Genomic DNA, 14,244 nt, shown 5'->3' with positions numbered 1-14,244 from the left:
TGACAGCGAAGAATCTTTCTGTCATCCGCTCTAGTTGCTCCACCGAGGTTTCGACCGGTACATATGCTTCATTCAGGGTTTTCAGCAGGATCTTTTGATGCTCGTTTGACCTCATTAATAATGATAGCATGGACACCTGCTCAGGGTGCTTGCGCAACTGATCTATCACTTCGTAATCCGGCATCTTCATTTGTTGGAAGAACACTTCCGCTTCTTCAACACTCACGGGCTCCTTTGGAGGGAAGCGCCTTTGTGTGGCGTTGTTCAGTTCTTGGGTATTTGAGTACCCTCCAACGAAAGTATTTTCTGGAAGTTCTTCCATGACCTCCTTACCTTTGTATGTTACCAAAGTCTTTTGATAATTCCACGGCACTGTGGACGGGTTGGTCATTGGCTTTTGTGGCACGCGTCCGATAACCACTGGCTCATTCAGCCGAGGTGGTTGAATCGTCCCCCGGACCACATAGGCCCCTTTTGGCACGTACATAGGTTTTGTCTTTTTGATCCCGAAGTTCTGCGTCTTCTTGGCTTGACCTCGCGGTATGTAAAGAACTCCACCCTTTGCCGGTACCACTTTCTTCTCCACCTTCTTTTCAGGCTTGCTTTCTGCAGCCTTGGCCTCCTCCCCCCTTTCTGATTTCTGGTCTGTTTCAGGCCTCCTCGCTGTGTCGACAATGGCAATTATGGCTTTCAAGGCAGGGTCGAACTCTTTGTCTTCACAAATCATGCCGATCAGCGGCCCATTATTGTGAGCGGGCAATGGATTGTTAGTTACATTTGGGATCTCTTCGTCCCTTAGCACTATCTTCCCCTGCTCTATCAAATTTTCGACCACTCTTTTCAATGACCAGCAGTCGTTTGTATCATGTCCTTCGGCCCCTGAATGATAGGCGCATCTGACTCCGGCTTTGTAAGAAGGAGATGTCGGGTTTTGCCTCGTTTGGGGAATTGGTTGCAAGAAACCCAACTGGACTAGCTTAGGGAACAATGTAGAGTATTGTTCACCGATGGGCGTGAAAGTCCGCCGTCGAGGTGGCTCCTGGGGGCGGTAGTTATTCTGCGGGGGTTGTGGGTTATAGTGGTTGCGGTAAGGAGGCTGATTTCTGGGAGGTGGAGCTGGGCCTCGGTTGGCTTGTTGTGGTGGATGGTTATAAGGTTGGGCATTCATGACCATATAAGGTTGATGAGCATATGCCACATTTGAGTGGGGGTAGTAGTGTTGTGGGGCCCTTTCCGGAAAATGGGGCCTGGGATGACGATACTCCCTTGCTTCAGAGGCTGCCATAGCCGTTTCTTCCTTCTTCTTCCCCCTTGTCGTCCCTCCAGACCCGCTTTGGACGGCCTGAGAGGTTGCCCTTATGGCTGCTTGACTCAGAATTCGACCCGTTTTCAGCCCATTCTCTACCATCTCTCCTATCTTGATCGCTTCCGCGAATGGCTTACCCATGGCCGACATCATGTTTTGGAAATAGTCAGACTCTTGAGCCTGGAGAAAGGTAGTAACCATTTCCACTTCATCCATGGGAGGCTTCACTCTCGACGCCTGTTCTCGCCACTTAATAGCATACTCTCTAAAGCTTTCCGAAGGCTTCTTCTTCAAATTCGACAGAGAGTTTCGGTCTGGCGCAATGTCGATGTTATACTGGAATTGCTTTACAAAATCTCGGGCGAGATCATCCCATATATGCCATCGGGACATTTCCTGATCCATATACCATTCTGAAGCTATCCCTACTAAGCTTTCCCCAAAATATGCCATGAGCAGTTCTTCTTTTCCGCCGGCTCCCCGCAATTGGTTGCAGTATTTCTTAAGATGTGCAATGGGGTCACCGTGCCCATCGTATTTCTCGAACTTGGGGGTCTTGAAACCCGTCGGCAGGTGCACGTGAGGGAACATGCACAGGTCGGCGTAAGAGACGCTCTTTTGCCCGCTCAAACCTTGCATATTCTTCAAACTTTGTTCAAGGCTTCTCATTCTCTTAGCAATCTCATTTTGTTCTGCAATCCTGGGGTTCTGATCCTGTCCCGGTGCGAGTTCGCACTGAGGCGGTAGAGGATTATTGTTGGTAGCGAACCTGGTTGGTTCCATTGAGAACGATGGTGCTTGGAATGTAAAAGAGGATGAGTCAAAGCTTGGCTTGTATGTGGCAGGCTGTGCCGTAGCTGGGCAAGGCGATGCAGTAAAGATGTTCATGCTTGCATCAGTGGCCGACATTCGGGGATGAGGCTCAGAAGGTGATCCTGCGGAGAAGGCGGAGTTGGCTGGGTACCCGAATGGGGTAGCAGGGTAATTTATGGGGACATTAGAAGTCCCACCTGACCTGGAGAATAATTCAGGGAATCCGGGGACGACACTTGGCGGCTCTTTCCCATTGTTCCAGTCATCCAGCATTTCCAACATGCGGAGCCGTAGGATTCTATTTTCTTCCGCAGTTGCGGATTCAGGCGTGAGGACGGCTGAGATTGAGCTCTCCTCAGAGACGGGGACTGTTTGCAATGGAATTTCCGAAGACATTTCCACACTTCCTTTTGACCTGGTGAAGTAAGTGTGAGTACTGCTTCTGGTCCTAGCAACAGGTAGTTGAACACCTCTCCTTGACCTCGTGAAGTATGAGTGCGAGGCCAGACTTTCACCAAACCAACCGTCTTTCCAAAAACCCTGGGAAACATGCTCAATGACAAGCGCACGGTTAATTTGCAGCAAATAACAGATAGTTAATCTCACGTTGGGCATGATGCACCTATACAGTTAAGTGGATTACTATATGTCTGCTACGAGAGCATGCGTCATTCCGGTATTTTTTCCCTTTTTTTTTTTCTCTTTTGATTTCCTTTTATTTTATTATTATTTTTTTTATTTTTGTAGTAAAAGAAAATGCGACCGGATCCGATGAGGATTGCCTACGTATCACGATGCCTACGTGAATCAGATCATTACGTAGTTCGAAAAACACAAATGGACGTAAAAGAAACAACCTCTTCATTGTTGAAATGTTCTATTACAAGCTACATTCTGCAAAAGAAAAAGCAAACTTGGAAAATGAACCTAGACTCAAAATAGACTGAAAATCACCTTGATGAAAAAACAGGCAGAAGATGCTAAAATACAGATTTGACCTATGAATGCATTATGGTTTTAAAAATTGGTTTCCGCGGGGCATCGTTCGGCCTCGCCGCGGTCCTAGGCGTGAGATCCCTCTCAAGTTGCTCCAGCTCGTGCATAGTCTGCTTGACATAACCCATTACTGCCGAGAGGACGGTAGCGCTGGACATGTTCTCACATCGTAGACATCGTCTGGTGATGGCATGGGCAATGGCCTTGATCCTATCTCTGGTTTGCTTCTTCTCTATGAGTAGGTTCCTTATCTGATCACTGCTCGTCTTGAATACCTGTGAGTCCTGTATGTGCTGATCCCTCAGCTGCCGCACTTCTTCCTTCACTTGGGCCAACAAGTCGTAACAGTATCTACTCTCCATTTGGAAATCCCTGGCCTGCTTAACTGCTTTAAACTCAAGTGTAGCCATCTCCCTCTTTATTTTGGAAACAGCCTTCTCGTGGTCACGTTTCAATTGGTTCAAACATCGGCGATGCTTATCTACTCTTGTTTCCCACCGTGCCTTGAACTCTGTCATGACCTTTTCGGATTCTTCTAACCTGTCTCGCCATTCCGTGATCTCTCTTTTCAAACCCTTTATCAACCGCTGGTCTGATTGACTTCTGGGTTGCTCATCAAGAGACAATCTCAATTTTTGGACTTGGGCCTTAAGTTCTTCATTCTCTTGGATCAACCTATTCTTTTCGCTTCGATCCGCCGCGATTTGTACGCTGTTATCGAATTTCAAACTATCTATTTGTAGCTTCAAATCGCCAATCTCTGCTCGATAACCCTTCTCTTTTGCTAACCAGTTCCATTGCCCTTGGGATGATTCTACGAAATCTTTGAGATGCGGCCTCTTAGCCGGTCTTTCGTAAGACAGGCTACCTCTAAACCAAGCGTGATATCCTGGGGCGACTTCCCCTTTTGTCGTATCGATCACACAAGTGTTTGCTGTCAGATGTTGGCATTCACTCCAGATTTGGCGAACTTCTTCTTCAGGGAAATGACCGTTCGGACTTATTTCAATCACCTGGGTACTCAAATCTTCATCTTTCGGTACCACTTGGTACCTCCCAAGTTGCCTCAAAACCCGATACGGTGCATAGGGTTGGATACTTTTCAGTCCCATCAACAGAAAGTGAGGTCGGGTTGCCGGCATGTATATGATTTCCTCGATAGGTGACCATCCGAGCGTCCATTGGATTTGGCTGGCGGTGAGAGTTCGGAGAAATGAGGTCCATGATGTGACTCCCTCAGGTAAATTGAGCCCTTTGATTCTCATGTAGAATTCTCCAATACAAGTTTTCTCTGGCGAACCATAACCCAAAAGTGAGGAGCGATGACATAAATGATCGGTCATCCACACTTGCAACAGTAGGTTACATCCTTCGAAAAAGTCACCCCGGGCTCGACAAACAGTGAGAGCCCGGAAAATGTCAGCCATAATCATAGGCGCCAGAGTACTTTTATCTTGGGTAAGCAAAGTACTGACAACCCCAGTCATTCTTAGATCGATGTGGCCGTCCTTCCTTGGGAACACTATAAGACCTAAGAAGGCCGTCATGAAAGCCAACTGCCTGTGTTCGTCCCATTTTTGTCGGTTGCCTTTACTACATAGTTTGAAATCCGGCTTATTGAACCCGCCCTCATGACCGTATCTAGCATACATGAGATGGAGACTGCAGAAACCTTTGGCCAGATCTGGATGGTGAAATGTTCGGGGTATTTTCAGAAAATCCAAAAATCGGTGTACCGTGACGGCCCTAGGTGCAATCAAGTACTTGAACCTTAACGGAGCTTCATCACTCCCAATGTATCCTGCTATTTCCTCCAACGTCGGGGTGAGTTCGAAGTCTGAAAAATGGAATACATTGTGCGCCGAATCCCAGTAAGTGACCAATGATCTGATAATATCACCCCGAGGTTGAATGTCTAGTAAATCCGGGAGATTTTTCAGATATTTCCTCACTTTGCCTTGCCCTTCTTTGCCTAAGTCGTTCCACCATAATCGCAACTCAAAAGGGATCTTGGTCATTATTGAAAACGATTCATTTTGTATCGTGCTCATCCTGCACATTTATTTAAGGCGATTTTAACAAAATGACTGACTCAAAAAAAATATTTTTACAGAGAGGATCAAGTTCTGAACACGGCCTTTAAACACTTCGGAGACGAAGATTTTAAGGCTGTGCGGGTTTATTGGATAAAAACGCTAAACAAGACCCAAAGGTGGCTGTTTATGCAAAGTCAGCCTTCCGGCGTCCCTTCCAGGAACATTCGGCTATTTATGATAAAACAACGTCACCTGACTTATTTACGACTCTTTTAAAAATTTGACACATCTTTTATTTATTCATTGATTTTTGACTATTTAGAAAAATGGGGTTGAACCCGACGAGGGTTGCCTACGTATCTCACACCCGGTGAGAATCAAACCGGCGTAGTTCGGGCATATCCTATTTTTTTTTTTTTACTTGGGCTATTAGTCTGAATTTATAAAAGGGTACTACAAAAGAAACAACACATTTTTTGAATTATGAGTTTTCCATTTTTTTTTTAAATAAATACCCTCTTTTTTCTTAAAAGAAAAGAACAATTTTATATGTTTTTTTTTTAAAAAATCAAACTGAAAGGAAACTTTTGGTTTTATTCCCCCTTTTTTTTTTAGAAAAATTCCGACGAGGTTTCGACACTACTTGGACATTGGTTTTATTTTTCCAAAATAAGTAATTATCTCCCTACGCTACTATTTTCTCTTTTTTTTAGAAACCGGTCAGCATGCGGAACCGAAGCAAATAAATGCGCAAAACAAATAGGATGCGGCAGGGTGGTCTTTTCATTTCAGGTTGCTTGTCCTAGACGGACCCAACCCCTGTGTTGAGCCCCCTAAGTCAAATGCAACATGATGCAAATAAGCGTTCCTACTAGGGATCCGGCATGAAGTCGAGTTATACTAGGTTTAAACCTTGGTATTTGTTCTAGACTGTGTACCCGAGCGGACAACTCGAGTCGAGGAGGGGCAACTTACCGGGAACCAAAAGGCCGTCCGGCTTCGTAACTTATCCGTCCTCTTTCTTATTTCGGGCATTGACACTAACAGAATAGGGAGTCTCGACCAGCGAGCTTCTCCCCGGAGGTAAGAAGAGAAGGGTTTCGGCACAGTTTATATACAGTTCAGATAATATCAAAGCGGTAAAAGACAACATTTAGCACGTTATGCAAAAACATGTAATAAAGATCAGATAATAAAGCCAAATATAACAATTATTCTAAGCTCGAATTCTTGAACCCTGAACCAGTGGTTCTGGGTTACAAATCCCCAGCAGAGTCGCCAGAGCTGTCACACCTCCTTTTTGCGCGCCCCGCCCCGAAGGGTTAGATGCGCGGGTGGAGTTTTTCCAATTTAAGTGACAATATTCGAAATGGGATTATTTATTTAATTCAGAGTCGCCACTTGGGAAAGGTTTGGCTTTTGGTGTCCCAAGTCACCGGTTTATCTTGAATCCCGAATCGAGGAAATTTTCGACTTTTCCAAATGAAGTCTGCGAACCAGAAATTCTAAGTAAGGAATTCTGTTGACCCGAGGGAAGGTGTTAGGCACCCTCGAATCCCGTGGTTCTAGCACGGTCGCTTAAATTGTTATAATGACTAAATATCTGACTTGAATACATGTTATGACTTACGTGCTTTTATTAAGATTAAACCGCTTTTATTATTATCATTTATTTTTTATAGAATTGCAACGTCGTGAAAATGCATCTCGAAACACGTCACAATCAATGCACCCGTGATCGTCAACACATTCTGACTCCGTTGAGATTTGGATTTGGGTCACATCAATGTGCACCCGTATTTAAGAAGGTTAAGTTATTAAAGGTGCTCCTAAAGCAACTAGTGTATTGTTACTTTTTGGGAAAGGCCATGAAGTTTACTAAACGGCCCGTCCTGAATTCTAAATATTTATTATGTTTAGTTGTTGAGGGCCCCGCAATTTGCATTTTTATTTGGTGAGGCTCGTCTCATTATTTTAGAAAAGGATGTCCTAAAGCGACTACATTTCTATTACATTTGTCTCTAAAAATGAAATAGAAAGACCAAACTTACTTGTTTAAGTAGCTACATGCTAAATATCTGCTATGTTTGGCGAATCTGAATTTTGTTTGATCACCTGATTGGTTGTTTATGAGATGAGAATTACCTCATGCCTTGTCTTTAAGGAGTGAATGAACTTTGTTAATTTGCTAAAGGGGATTGAAAACAAACTAATAATGTACACTAAATTTACATTAAACGACCTTCCAGTTTGAACTTTAAAACTAGCTCATTTGGGCTTGATAAATAAGATCAGTTGTTTATTAGGAAAACTACTGTTAATTGAACTCAAAAAGTAGCCGCATTATTTTGAAACAGTGAATCTATATCGAAACCCATATCGACCCTATATAGGAACAAGTAAACTAACAGGAGGGTTGGCATACATGGTCATCCTGTTAAAGTAACACCACATGAGAATTAGCTTGGGTACATTTATCTTGAAATTAAACGGAACCAAATATGACAGATTTGACAGTTCAAAAGTCTCGACAAAATACATACAGATGTTTGCCACGATTCTATATTATACTATCATAGCTGAATCGAAACCTAATGGTTATACATATTGAAAATACGTCTGACCTAATAAACAATATTATCTAATATGTCAATCAAGAAGTGCATAACTCATACAGAGCAATCGTGATTGGAACTAACTTAAACAAATACATACCAAGCTACCATTCAAACTATTTTTGAACACAAGGATTGTAAAGTAAACAGATGTTCATTTCTTTATTTCAGCTTCAAACTTCAAACTTTCAACCAACAAGGTTTCAGGAGCGTGTACCTGGGAATGCTTACAATCGAAAAAGGAAGGAGGTCAGTAGAGTGACAATGGCAACAGAAACAGCAGCAGTAACAGCAAGTACAAATAGGCCAGCTCCCAGTGCAAGATACAGTTAGAACCGATAAGAAATGGCAGAAAGGTGACAGCAGACAATGCAGTAGGAACAATACTCCAAGACAGACCAAATCCAGGAGAACAAACAATATGAATCAACCAATGAACTTAGCTGATACTTGAAAGAAAACAGAGTTGATTGAACAGTTTGAACAAACTGAGATTCGCACAAACAAAACAGAAATAGATGCTGATTTTCTGTTTATCCCTCTCCCTATCTCCTTTCTTTTCAAAATCTAATATTGATCTTCAGTTTTGAACTTGTGCTTGAGTTATCAAAAGAAATCTTTTCCAGTCTTCTGTTTTTCAGAACTCAAACCCTCTGCATTCAATCTCAGTGTTTTATGTGTATCTCTCTTTCTGTGTGTGTATCTTTTTCCAGAACTTCAACTCTCCTCTATCTATGCTCTCTCTGACCTCTATTATCAGATGGTGTTCTTTTTCTCTCCTCCTTTTTTTGTCTGTCCCCCCTCTATCTATTATCCCAATCCCCCTTTTATATCAGCCTCCCATCATCAATTAGAACATCCTCCCATGTGCTCCCTTATTTTCAGATTCCACTTACTATTTAAATAAGAACACCAACCCATGATATTCCCTGGCAGACTTACTTTTAGGCAAGGTTTAATATTTTTGAACTAAAGCAAGGTAATGGGCAGCAGAATGTAGTCTGACAGCACATGCTGTCAAATTATTTAATTCAAAAACACTTAGGCAGGGCACAGGCTGTGCACAAAATGCACATGTTGTGCATAAGTGCACATGCTCTCCAATTTCAGAACTGTGACTAAACAGAACATTGCTCTTTTACACTTCTGATTCAAATTACTAATTATAAGCACCAAACTCAGTTCCTAAGTGATTCAAGCCATGCTTATCAAAAGTACATTGATTTGTTATCGTTCGGACAACTAAAACTAATTGACGACATATGTCGACTCGACTATATTAGTTATAACACATACAATCGTAACCAAAAATCAGACATTTAACAGTATCGACACATGATTTGAATTACACTGACTAAGCAAAGTGGTACCCGAGGAATCAACTAGTCAGTCCAAATTTGAAAATCAGCTAGTTGCACAACACTTACATACACATTATCAAAACAAATGGAAAGACTCAATCAAACAGCAGAGGTTCAAGCAAAGTGGTCAAGGCACAGTTGCTAAAAGTCAAGGACGCAAACAAAACATGAACAGACCTTTACCACAATCAGATGAACCAAAACAAATAAGAAAAGAAAGAACTCACCTTGAAAAATCAAAACCTCAAACCGGACTCGGAACAGACCTTTCTTAAGGCTGAACGGACTTTAATTGATTAAAGTCCATTAGACCTTAACCTCTTCGGTTCGAACGGATATGGGCCAGTGACGAAGAACCCACAAATTCCAAAACTCAGATCTGGGATTCATGCTTCCCTGATCAGATTCGGACCAAACCAAGTATGGTTTGGTCACGAGGGGGTCTGGGGAGTGTCTGGTATGAAACTGGGGTTGGTTGGGTTAGATCGAGTTTTGACTCGAATCTTCAAATGAAGATTCGAGGACCTGGGGGTGATTCGAACCAAGGGGTTGGTAGATTTGGGTTCAGGATGGCATGGGGGTTCTATGGTGTTCAGGGGAAGGTCACCGGCATCCATGCCGCCGGCTTTCATGGCGGAAGTACGCAGGGGCGGCTAGGGTTTTAGGGTTGTTTGTTTGGAGACGAAGGCTGGGGTTCAGATAGGGGGGCAGGGTATGGTGAAGGGCTTATATAGTTAGTGGGTGGGTGAACCTCGACCGTCAGATCAATCTAGATATACGGTCTGGATCTGAGGGCTTAAGTGGAACGGTGTCGTTTCGAGGGTAAGGGGTTTGGGTTGGTCCGGGTAAGATGGGTCGGGTTTATTGATGGGTTATGGAGAATTGATCTTGGCCGTTGATCAATCTGAGATCAACGGCCTAGATCAGGCACGACTCAAACGACGTCGTTTGGACGTCTTGGGCATCGGGTGGCCTGGACCGGGTAGGCCTGGGTCTTGGGCTGTTTGTTTGGGCCAATTTTAATAAATTGGCCCAAGTCCAGAAAGGCAGGGTCCTTTTCTTTATTTTTTTTTTTTTTTTAATTTTATTTTATTTATTTCCTTTTTTCTTATTTATTTTAAAAACAAAACTAAGCCAAAAAAATCAAATTAAAATTAAATACACACTCAATACAATTATTTGCACACGCACTAAAATATTTCAACACAGGTAAAGTCAAACCAAATAAAATCACGGACGAAGATGCCTATTCATGATTTTCTATTTAACGACCGGATTATGGTTCGAATTATGCAGGACACATATATATTTTTTTGAATTTTAAAAGTAATTAAAAATGGGCCGAAGTCACAAATAAATCAACAAGGTGCCGCACAGAAATCCAAAATTGTACAGCAGGGCCGATTATTATTTTTTTATTTCTTTTTGGAGCGATTGTCGTGCGAAACAAAAATCACGTGCTCACAAATACCAGGTAGAAGTCTATGATTAGAAATTGAATGTCTATTATAAAATGTCTATTATAAATAGTAGACTTATCATCAAATTGAATACAAATCCTACCATCTGGATTTTGAGTAACATGCGAAAATTCAGTATTTGACAAGTCGTTAGTAATCTGACTTGGGGATATGACTGAATTTAAAGTCCATGTAGTTGGAAAATTAATTTCCTCCCACCTGATAGGTCTCCTAGTGGTAACCTTGGACTTTGCAAAATTGGTTTCTACCAATATGGTCTGATCCGATGTATCGTATAACTTACATCTAGGATTCAAAGTAGATAACAATTTGAAATAAATCCTATAGGACAGACATATAAGTTCAGAACCAGGCGCATAATTATAACCATGCGTTTTCACATTTAAAGTCAAAGCATCAAGAATATTAACATCAGAAAGAGATAGTTGCAGATTGGTGGACCATATGCCACTGTGGATTCTATCGAACCCATTAGAGACTGTCTGAAATTCAGATTTCTAGCATCTCTAAGAGCTGCTAAAAAGGTCTCTGGTAATCCTTTAAGGGTTAAAGGTTTAAATGCAATTTGAACCATACCAATATGCACATAATGGTAATGATGTTTATATAAATCTATATCATGCTTGTTTAACAAACGAATAGTCTGTTCAGACGAATTTAATGCTAAAGACTGTTCAGTCGTTTTTATCAATTGTTTAGAAGAAAGTTTATCAAACCAACCATAATCATAAATGGTTTTTATAGAAACTTTAGGAATTGTCCATTTATTTAATAAATCAAGGTTTTGAGGTATATCTACCTCTTCAAGTCTAGTACTTTTAGTACTTGTTTCTCCCAGATCCATTCCAAAAGCTTCATATCTATGTTGAATCTTTCATATCTATTACACATTTACCATGAAAATTCCTAGGCTCTGATACCATTTATAGCTTATATATATATATATATATATATATATATATATATATATATATATATATATATACTTACGCTATACTATGCACTAAGTATAAGTGTATTAGGTAATACTGTATCGAATATAGCTTATGTATATATATATATACTTATATATATAATATATATATACTTACGTTATACTATGCACTAAGTATAAGTGTATTAGGTAGTATTATATCGAATATATATAGCTTAAATTGAATTAAAATCCTAAATTTATACTACATATGTACATAATTTTAAATTGTATTATACACACACACACACACACACACATATATATATATATAGCTTAAATTGAATTAAAATCCTAAATTTATACTACATATATATATAATTTTAAATTGAATTAAGAGTAATATAATTTTTTTAGAAATAGCGACCAACTTTGGTCGCTATTTCAAAAATTCAAAACTGATTTACCTACCAAAATAGCGACCAACTGTGGTCGCTATTTTTAATTCCAGAGTGTCAAAACCGGGATCCCCTCCCATTCTTTCTAAAAATTTCCCAAAATCTCTCTTTTCTCTCTCACACTCAACCCCCCTCCCTTCCAACTCCCAGCACCAGATGCCCCATCCACGCCACCAACGACCACCGCCCAGCTGCCGTCGCCCCGTCGCCTCTGCCGCTGCTGCGTCTCTCTCCTTCTCCACCTCCTAAAAATTCTAGGTTATAATTACAATTTATATCTTTTGTGTAAGCTTATAATGTTTTGTTTATTAGCTATGAATTAGTTTCAAATGACTAGTGTTTCAATTGATTATTTAACATTGTATTTTATAGAAACCTAGGGTTTAGGTTGTATTTATCATTATTTAACATTTTATAAAAATCTAGGGTTTATAGAAATCTAGGATATAAATTGAAACTTTTAGGATATGAGTTGAATTTTTAGGATATGAATTGAAACTTTTAGGATATGAGTTGAATTTTTAGGATATAAATAGAAATTTTAGGATATGACTTGAACTTTTGTGGATATGAATTGAACCTTTAGGATATAAATTGAACTTTTAGTTTATGTTTAAACTCGTAGGATAAGAATTGATGAACTTTTAGTTTTTAGGTTTTGTTCTTGTGAATTGAACTTGTACGATATAAATTGAAGCTTTTATGTATGACTTGAACTTTTTACGATATGAGTTGAAACTTTTAGGATATGAGTTGAACTTTTAGGAAATAAATTGAACCTTTAGGATATGTATTGAACCTTTAGGATATGACTTGAAGTTTTAGTTTATGTTTAAACTCGTAAGATATGAATATAACTTTTAGTTTTTAGGTTTTGTTCTTGTGAATTGAACTTGTAGGATATAAATTGAAGCTTTTAGGATATGACTTGAACTTTTGTGGATATAAATTGAACCTTTAGGATATAAATTGAACTTTGAGTTTATGTTTAAACTCGTAGGATAAGAATTGATGAACTTTTAGTTTTTAGGTTTTGTTCTTGTGAATTGAACTTGTACGATATAAATTGAAGCTTTTATGTATGACTTGAACTTTTTACGATATGAGTTGAAACTTTTAGGATATGAGTTGAACTTTTAGGAAATAAATTGAACCTTTAGGATATGTATTGAACCTTTAGGATATGACTTGAAGTTTTAGTTTATGTTTAAACTCGTAAGATATGAATATAACTTTTAGTTTTTAGGTTTTGTTCTTGTGAATTGAACTTGTAGGATATAAATTGAAGCTTTTATGTATGACTTGAACTTTTTAGGATATGAATTAAAACTTTTAGGATATGAGTTGAACTTTTAGGAAATAAATTGAACCTTTAGCATATGTATTGAACCTTTAGGATATGACTTGAACTTTTAGTTTATGTTTAAACTCGTAGGATATGAATATAACTTTTAGTTTTTAGGTTTTGTTCTTGTGAATTGAACTTGTAGGATATAAATTGAAACTTTTAGGATATGAGTTGAATTTTTAGGATATAAATAGAATTTTTAGGATATGACTTGAACTTTTGTGGATATGAATTAAACCTTTAGGATATAAATTGAACTTTTAGTTTATGTTTAAACTCGTAGGATAAGAATTGATGAACTTTTAGTTTTTAGGTTTTGTTCTTGTGAATTGAACTTGTACGATATAAATTGAAATTTTACGATATGACTTGAACTTTTTACGATATGAGTTGAACCTTTAGGATATGACTTGAACTTTTGTGGATATGAATTGAAGGTTTAGGATATGAATTGAACTTTTAGTTTATGTTTTGGAATTTTAGATTGCCGGAGGATTATTAGAAGAGGTTGATGACGTTATTAGACATGCAATAGAACTTCCACAAAGAATAACTAAGACACAGTACCTGGCAAAGTGTGCATTTAATTGTTCTTCTCATTAGCGACAATGATGATGAGAAGGCAATGACATGTGTTTCAAATAGTGATGGTGTAGGTAGGAATTTAGTATTTTCTAAGTAGATAAAAGAAGAGCTTATAGAGTAATTCTGTACTTCATTTTCCATGAGGAAAAGAAGTTTAATTGAGAGTGACAAGGTTGATGAAGACGGAATGTGTTCCGTTGGTCATGGCAGTTCCCATAGAATGGGGATCATAAGACTCTATGATGACAGAGATTATAGGAAGTTTTGTTCTAAATTTTCTTTCAAGTCTGATCCGTACAAGCTTAATGTGATATTGGTGATATTTCTTCGGA

At 39.4% G+C, this 14,244-nt stretch overlaps 1 protein-coding gene across 1 annotated transcript in view; it reads left to right on the top strand.

Moving 5' to 3' along the window:
- LOC138870479 (uncharacterized) overlaps window positions 1–8,099 on the top strand; it is a 60,893-nt gene extending 52,794 nt beyond the window's left edge. The window contains exon 3 of the mRNA XM_070148287.1: window positions 7,938–8,099. Coding sequence (XP_070004388.1) covers window positions 7,938–8,099 — 162 coding nt within the window. The remainder of the gene's footprint in view (window positions 1–7,937) is intronic.
- The last annotated feature ends 6,145 nt before the right edge of the window (window positions 8,100–14,244 follow it).

The sequence above is a fragment of the Nicotiana sylvestris genome, chromosome 6, assembly GCF_000393655.2.
Source record: "Nicotiana sylvestris chromosome 6, ASM39365v2, whole genome shotgun sequence".
Lineage (NCBI taxonomy): Eukaryota > Viridiplantae > Streptophyta > Magnoliopsida > Solanales > Solanaceae > Nicotiana > Nicotiana sylvestris.
The sequence above is the reverse complement of the archived record's forward strand: the minus strand, read 5'-3'. Positions and strand labels throughout refer to the sequence as shown.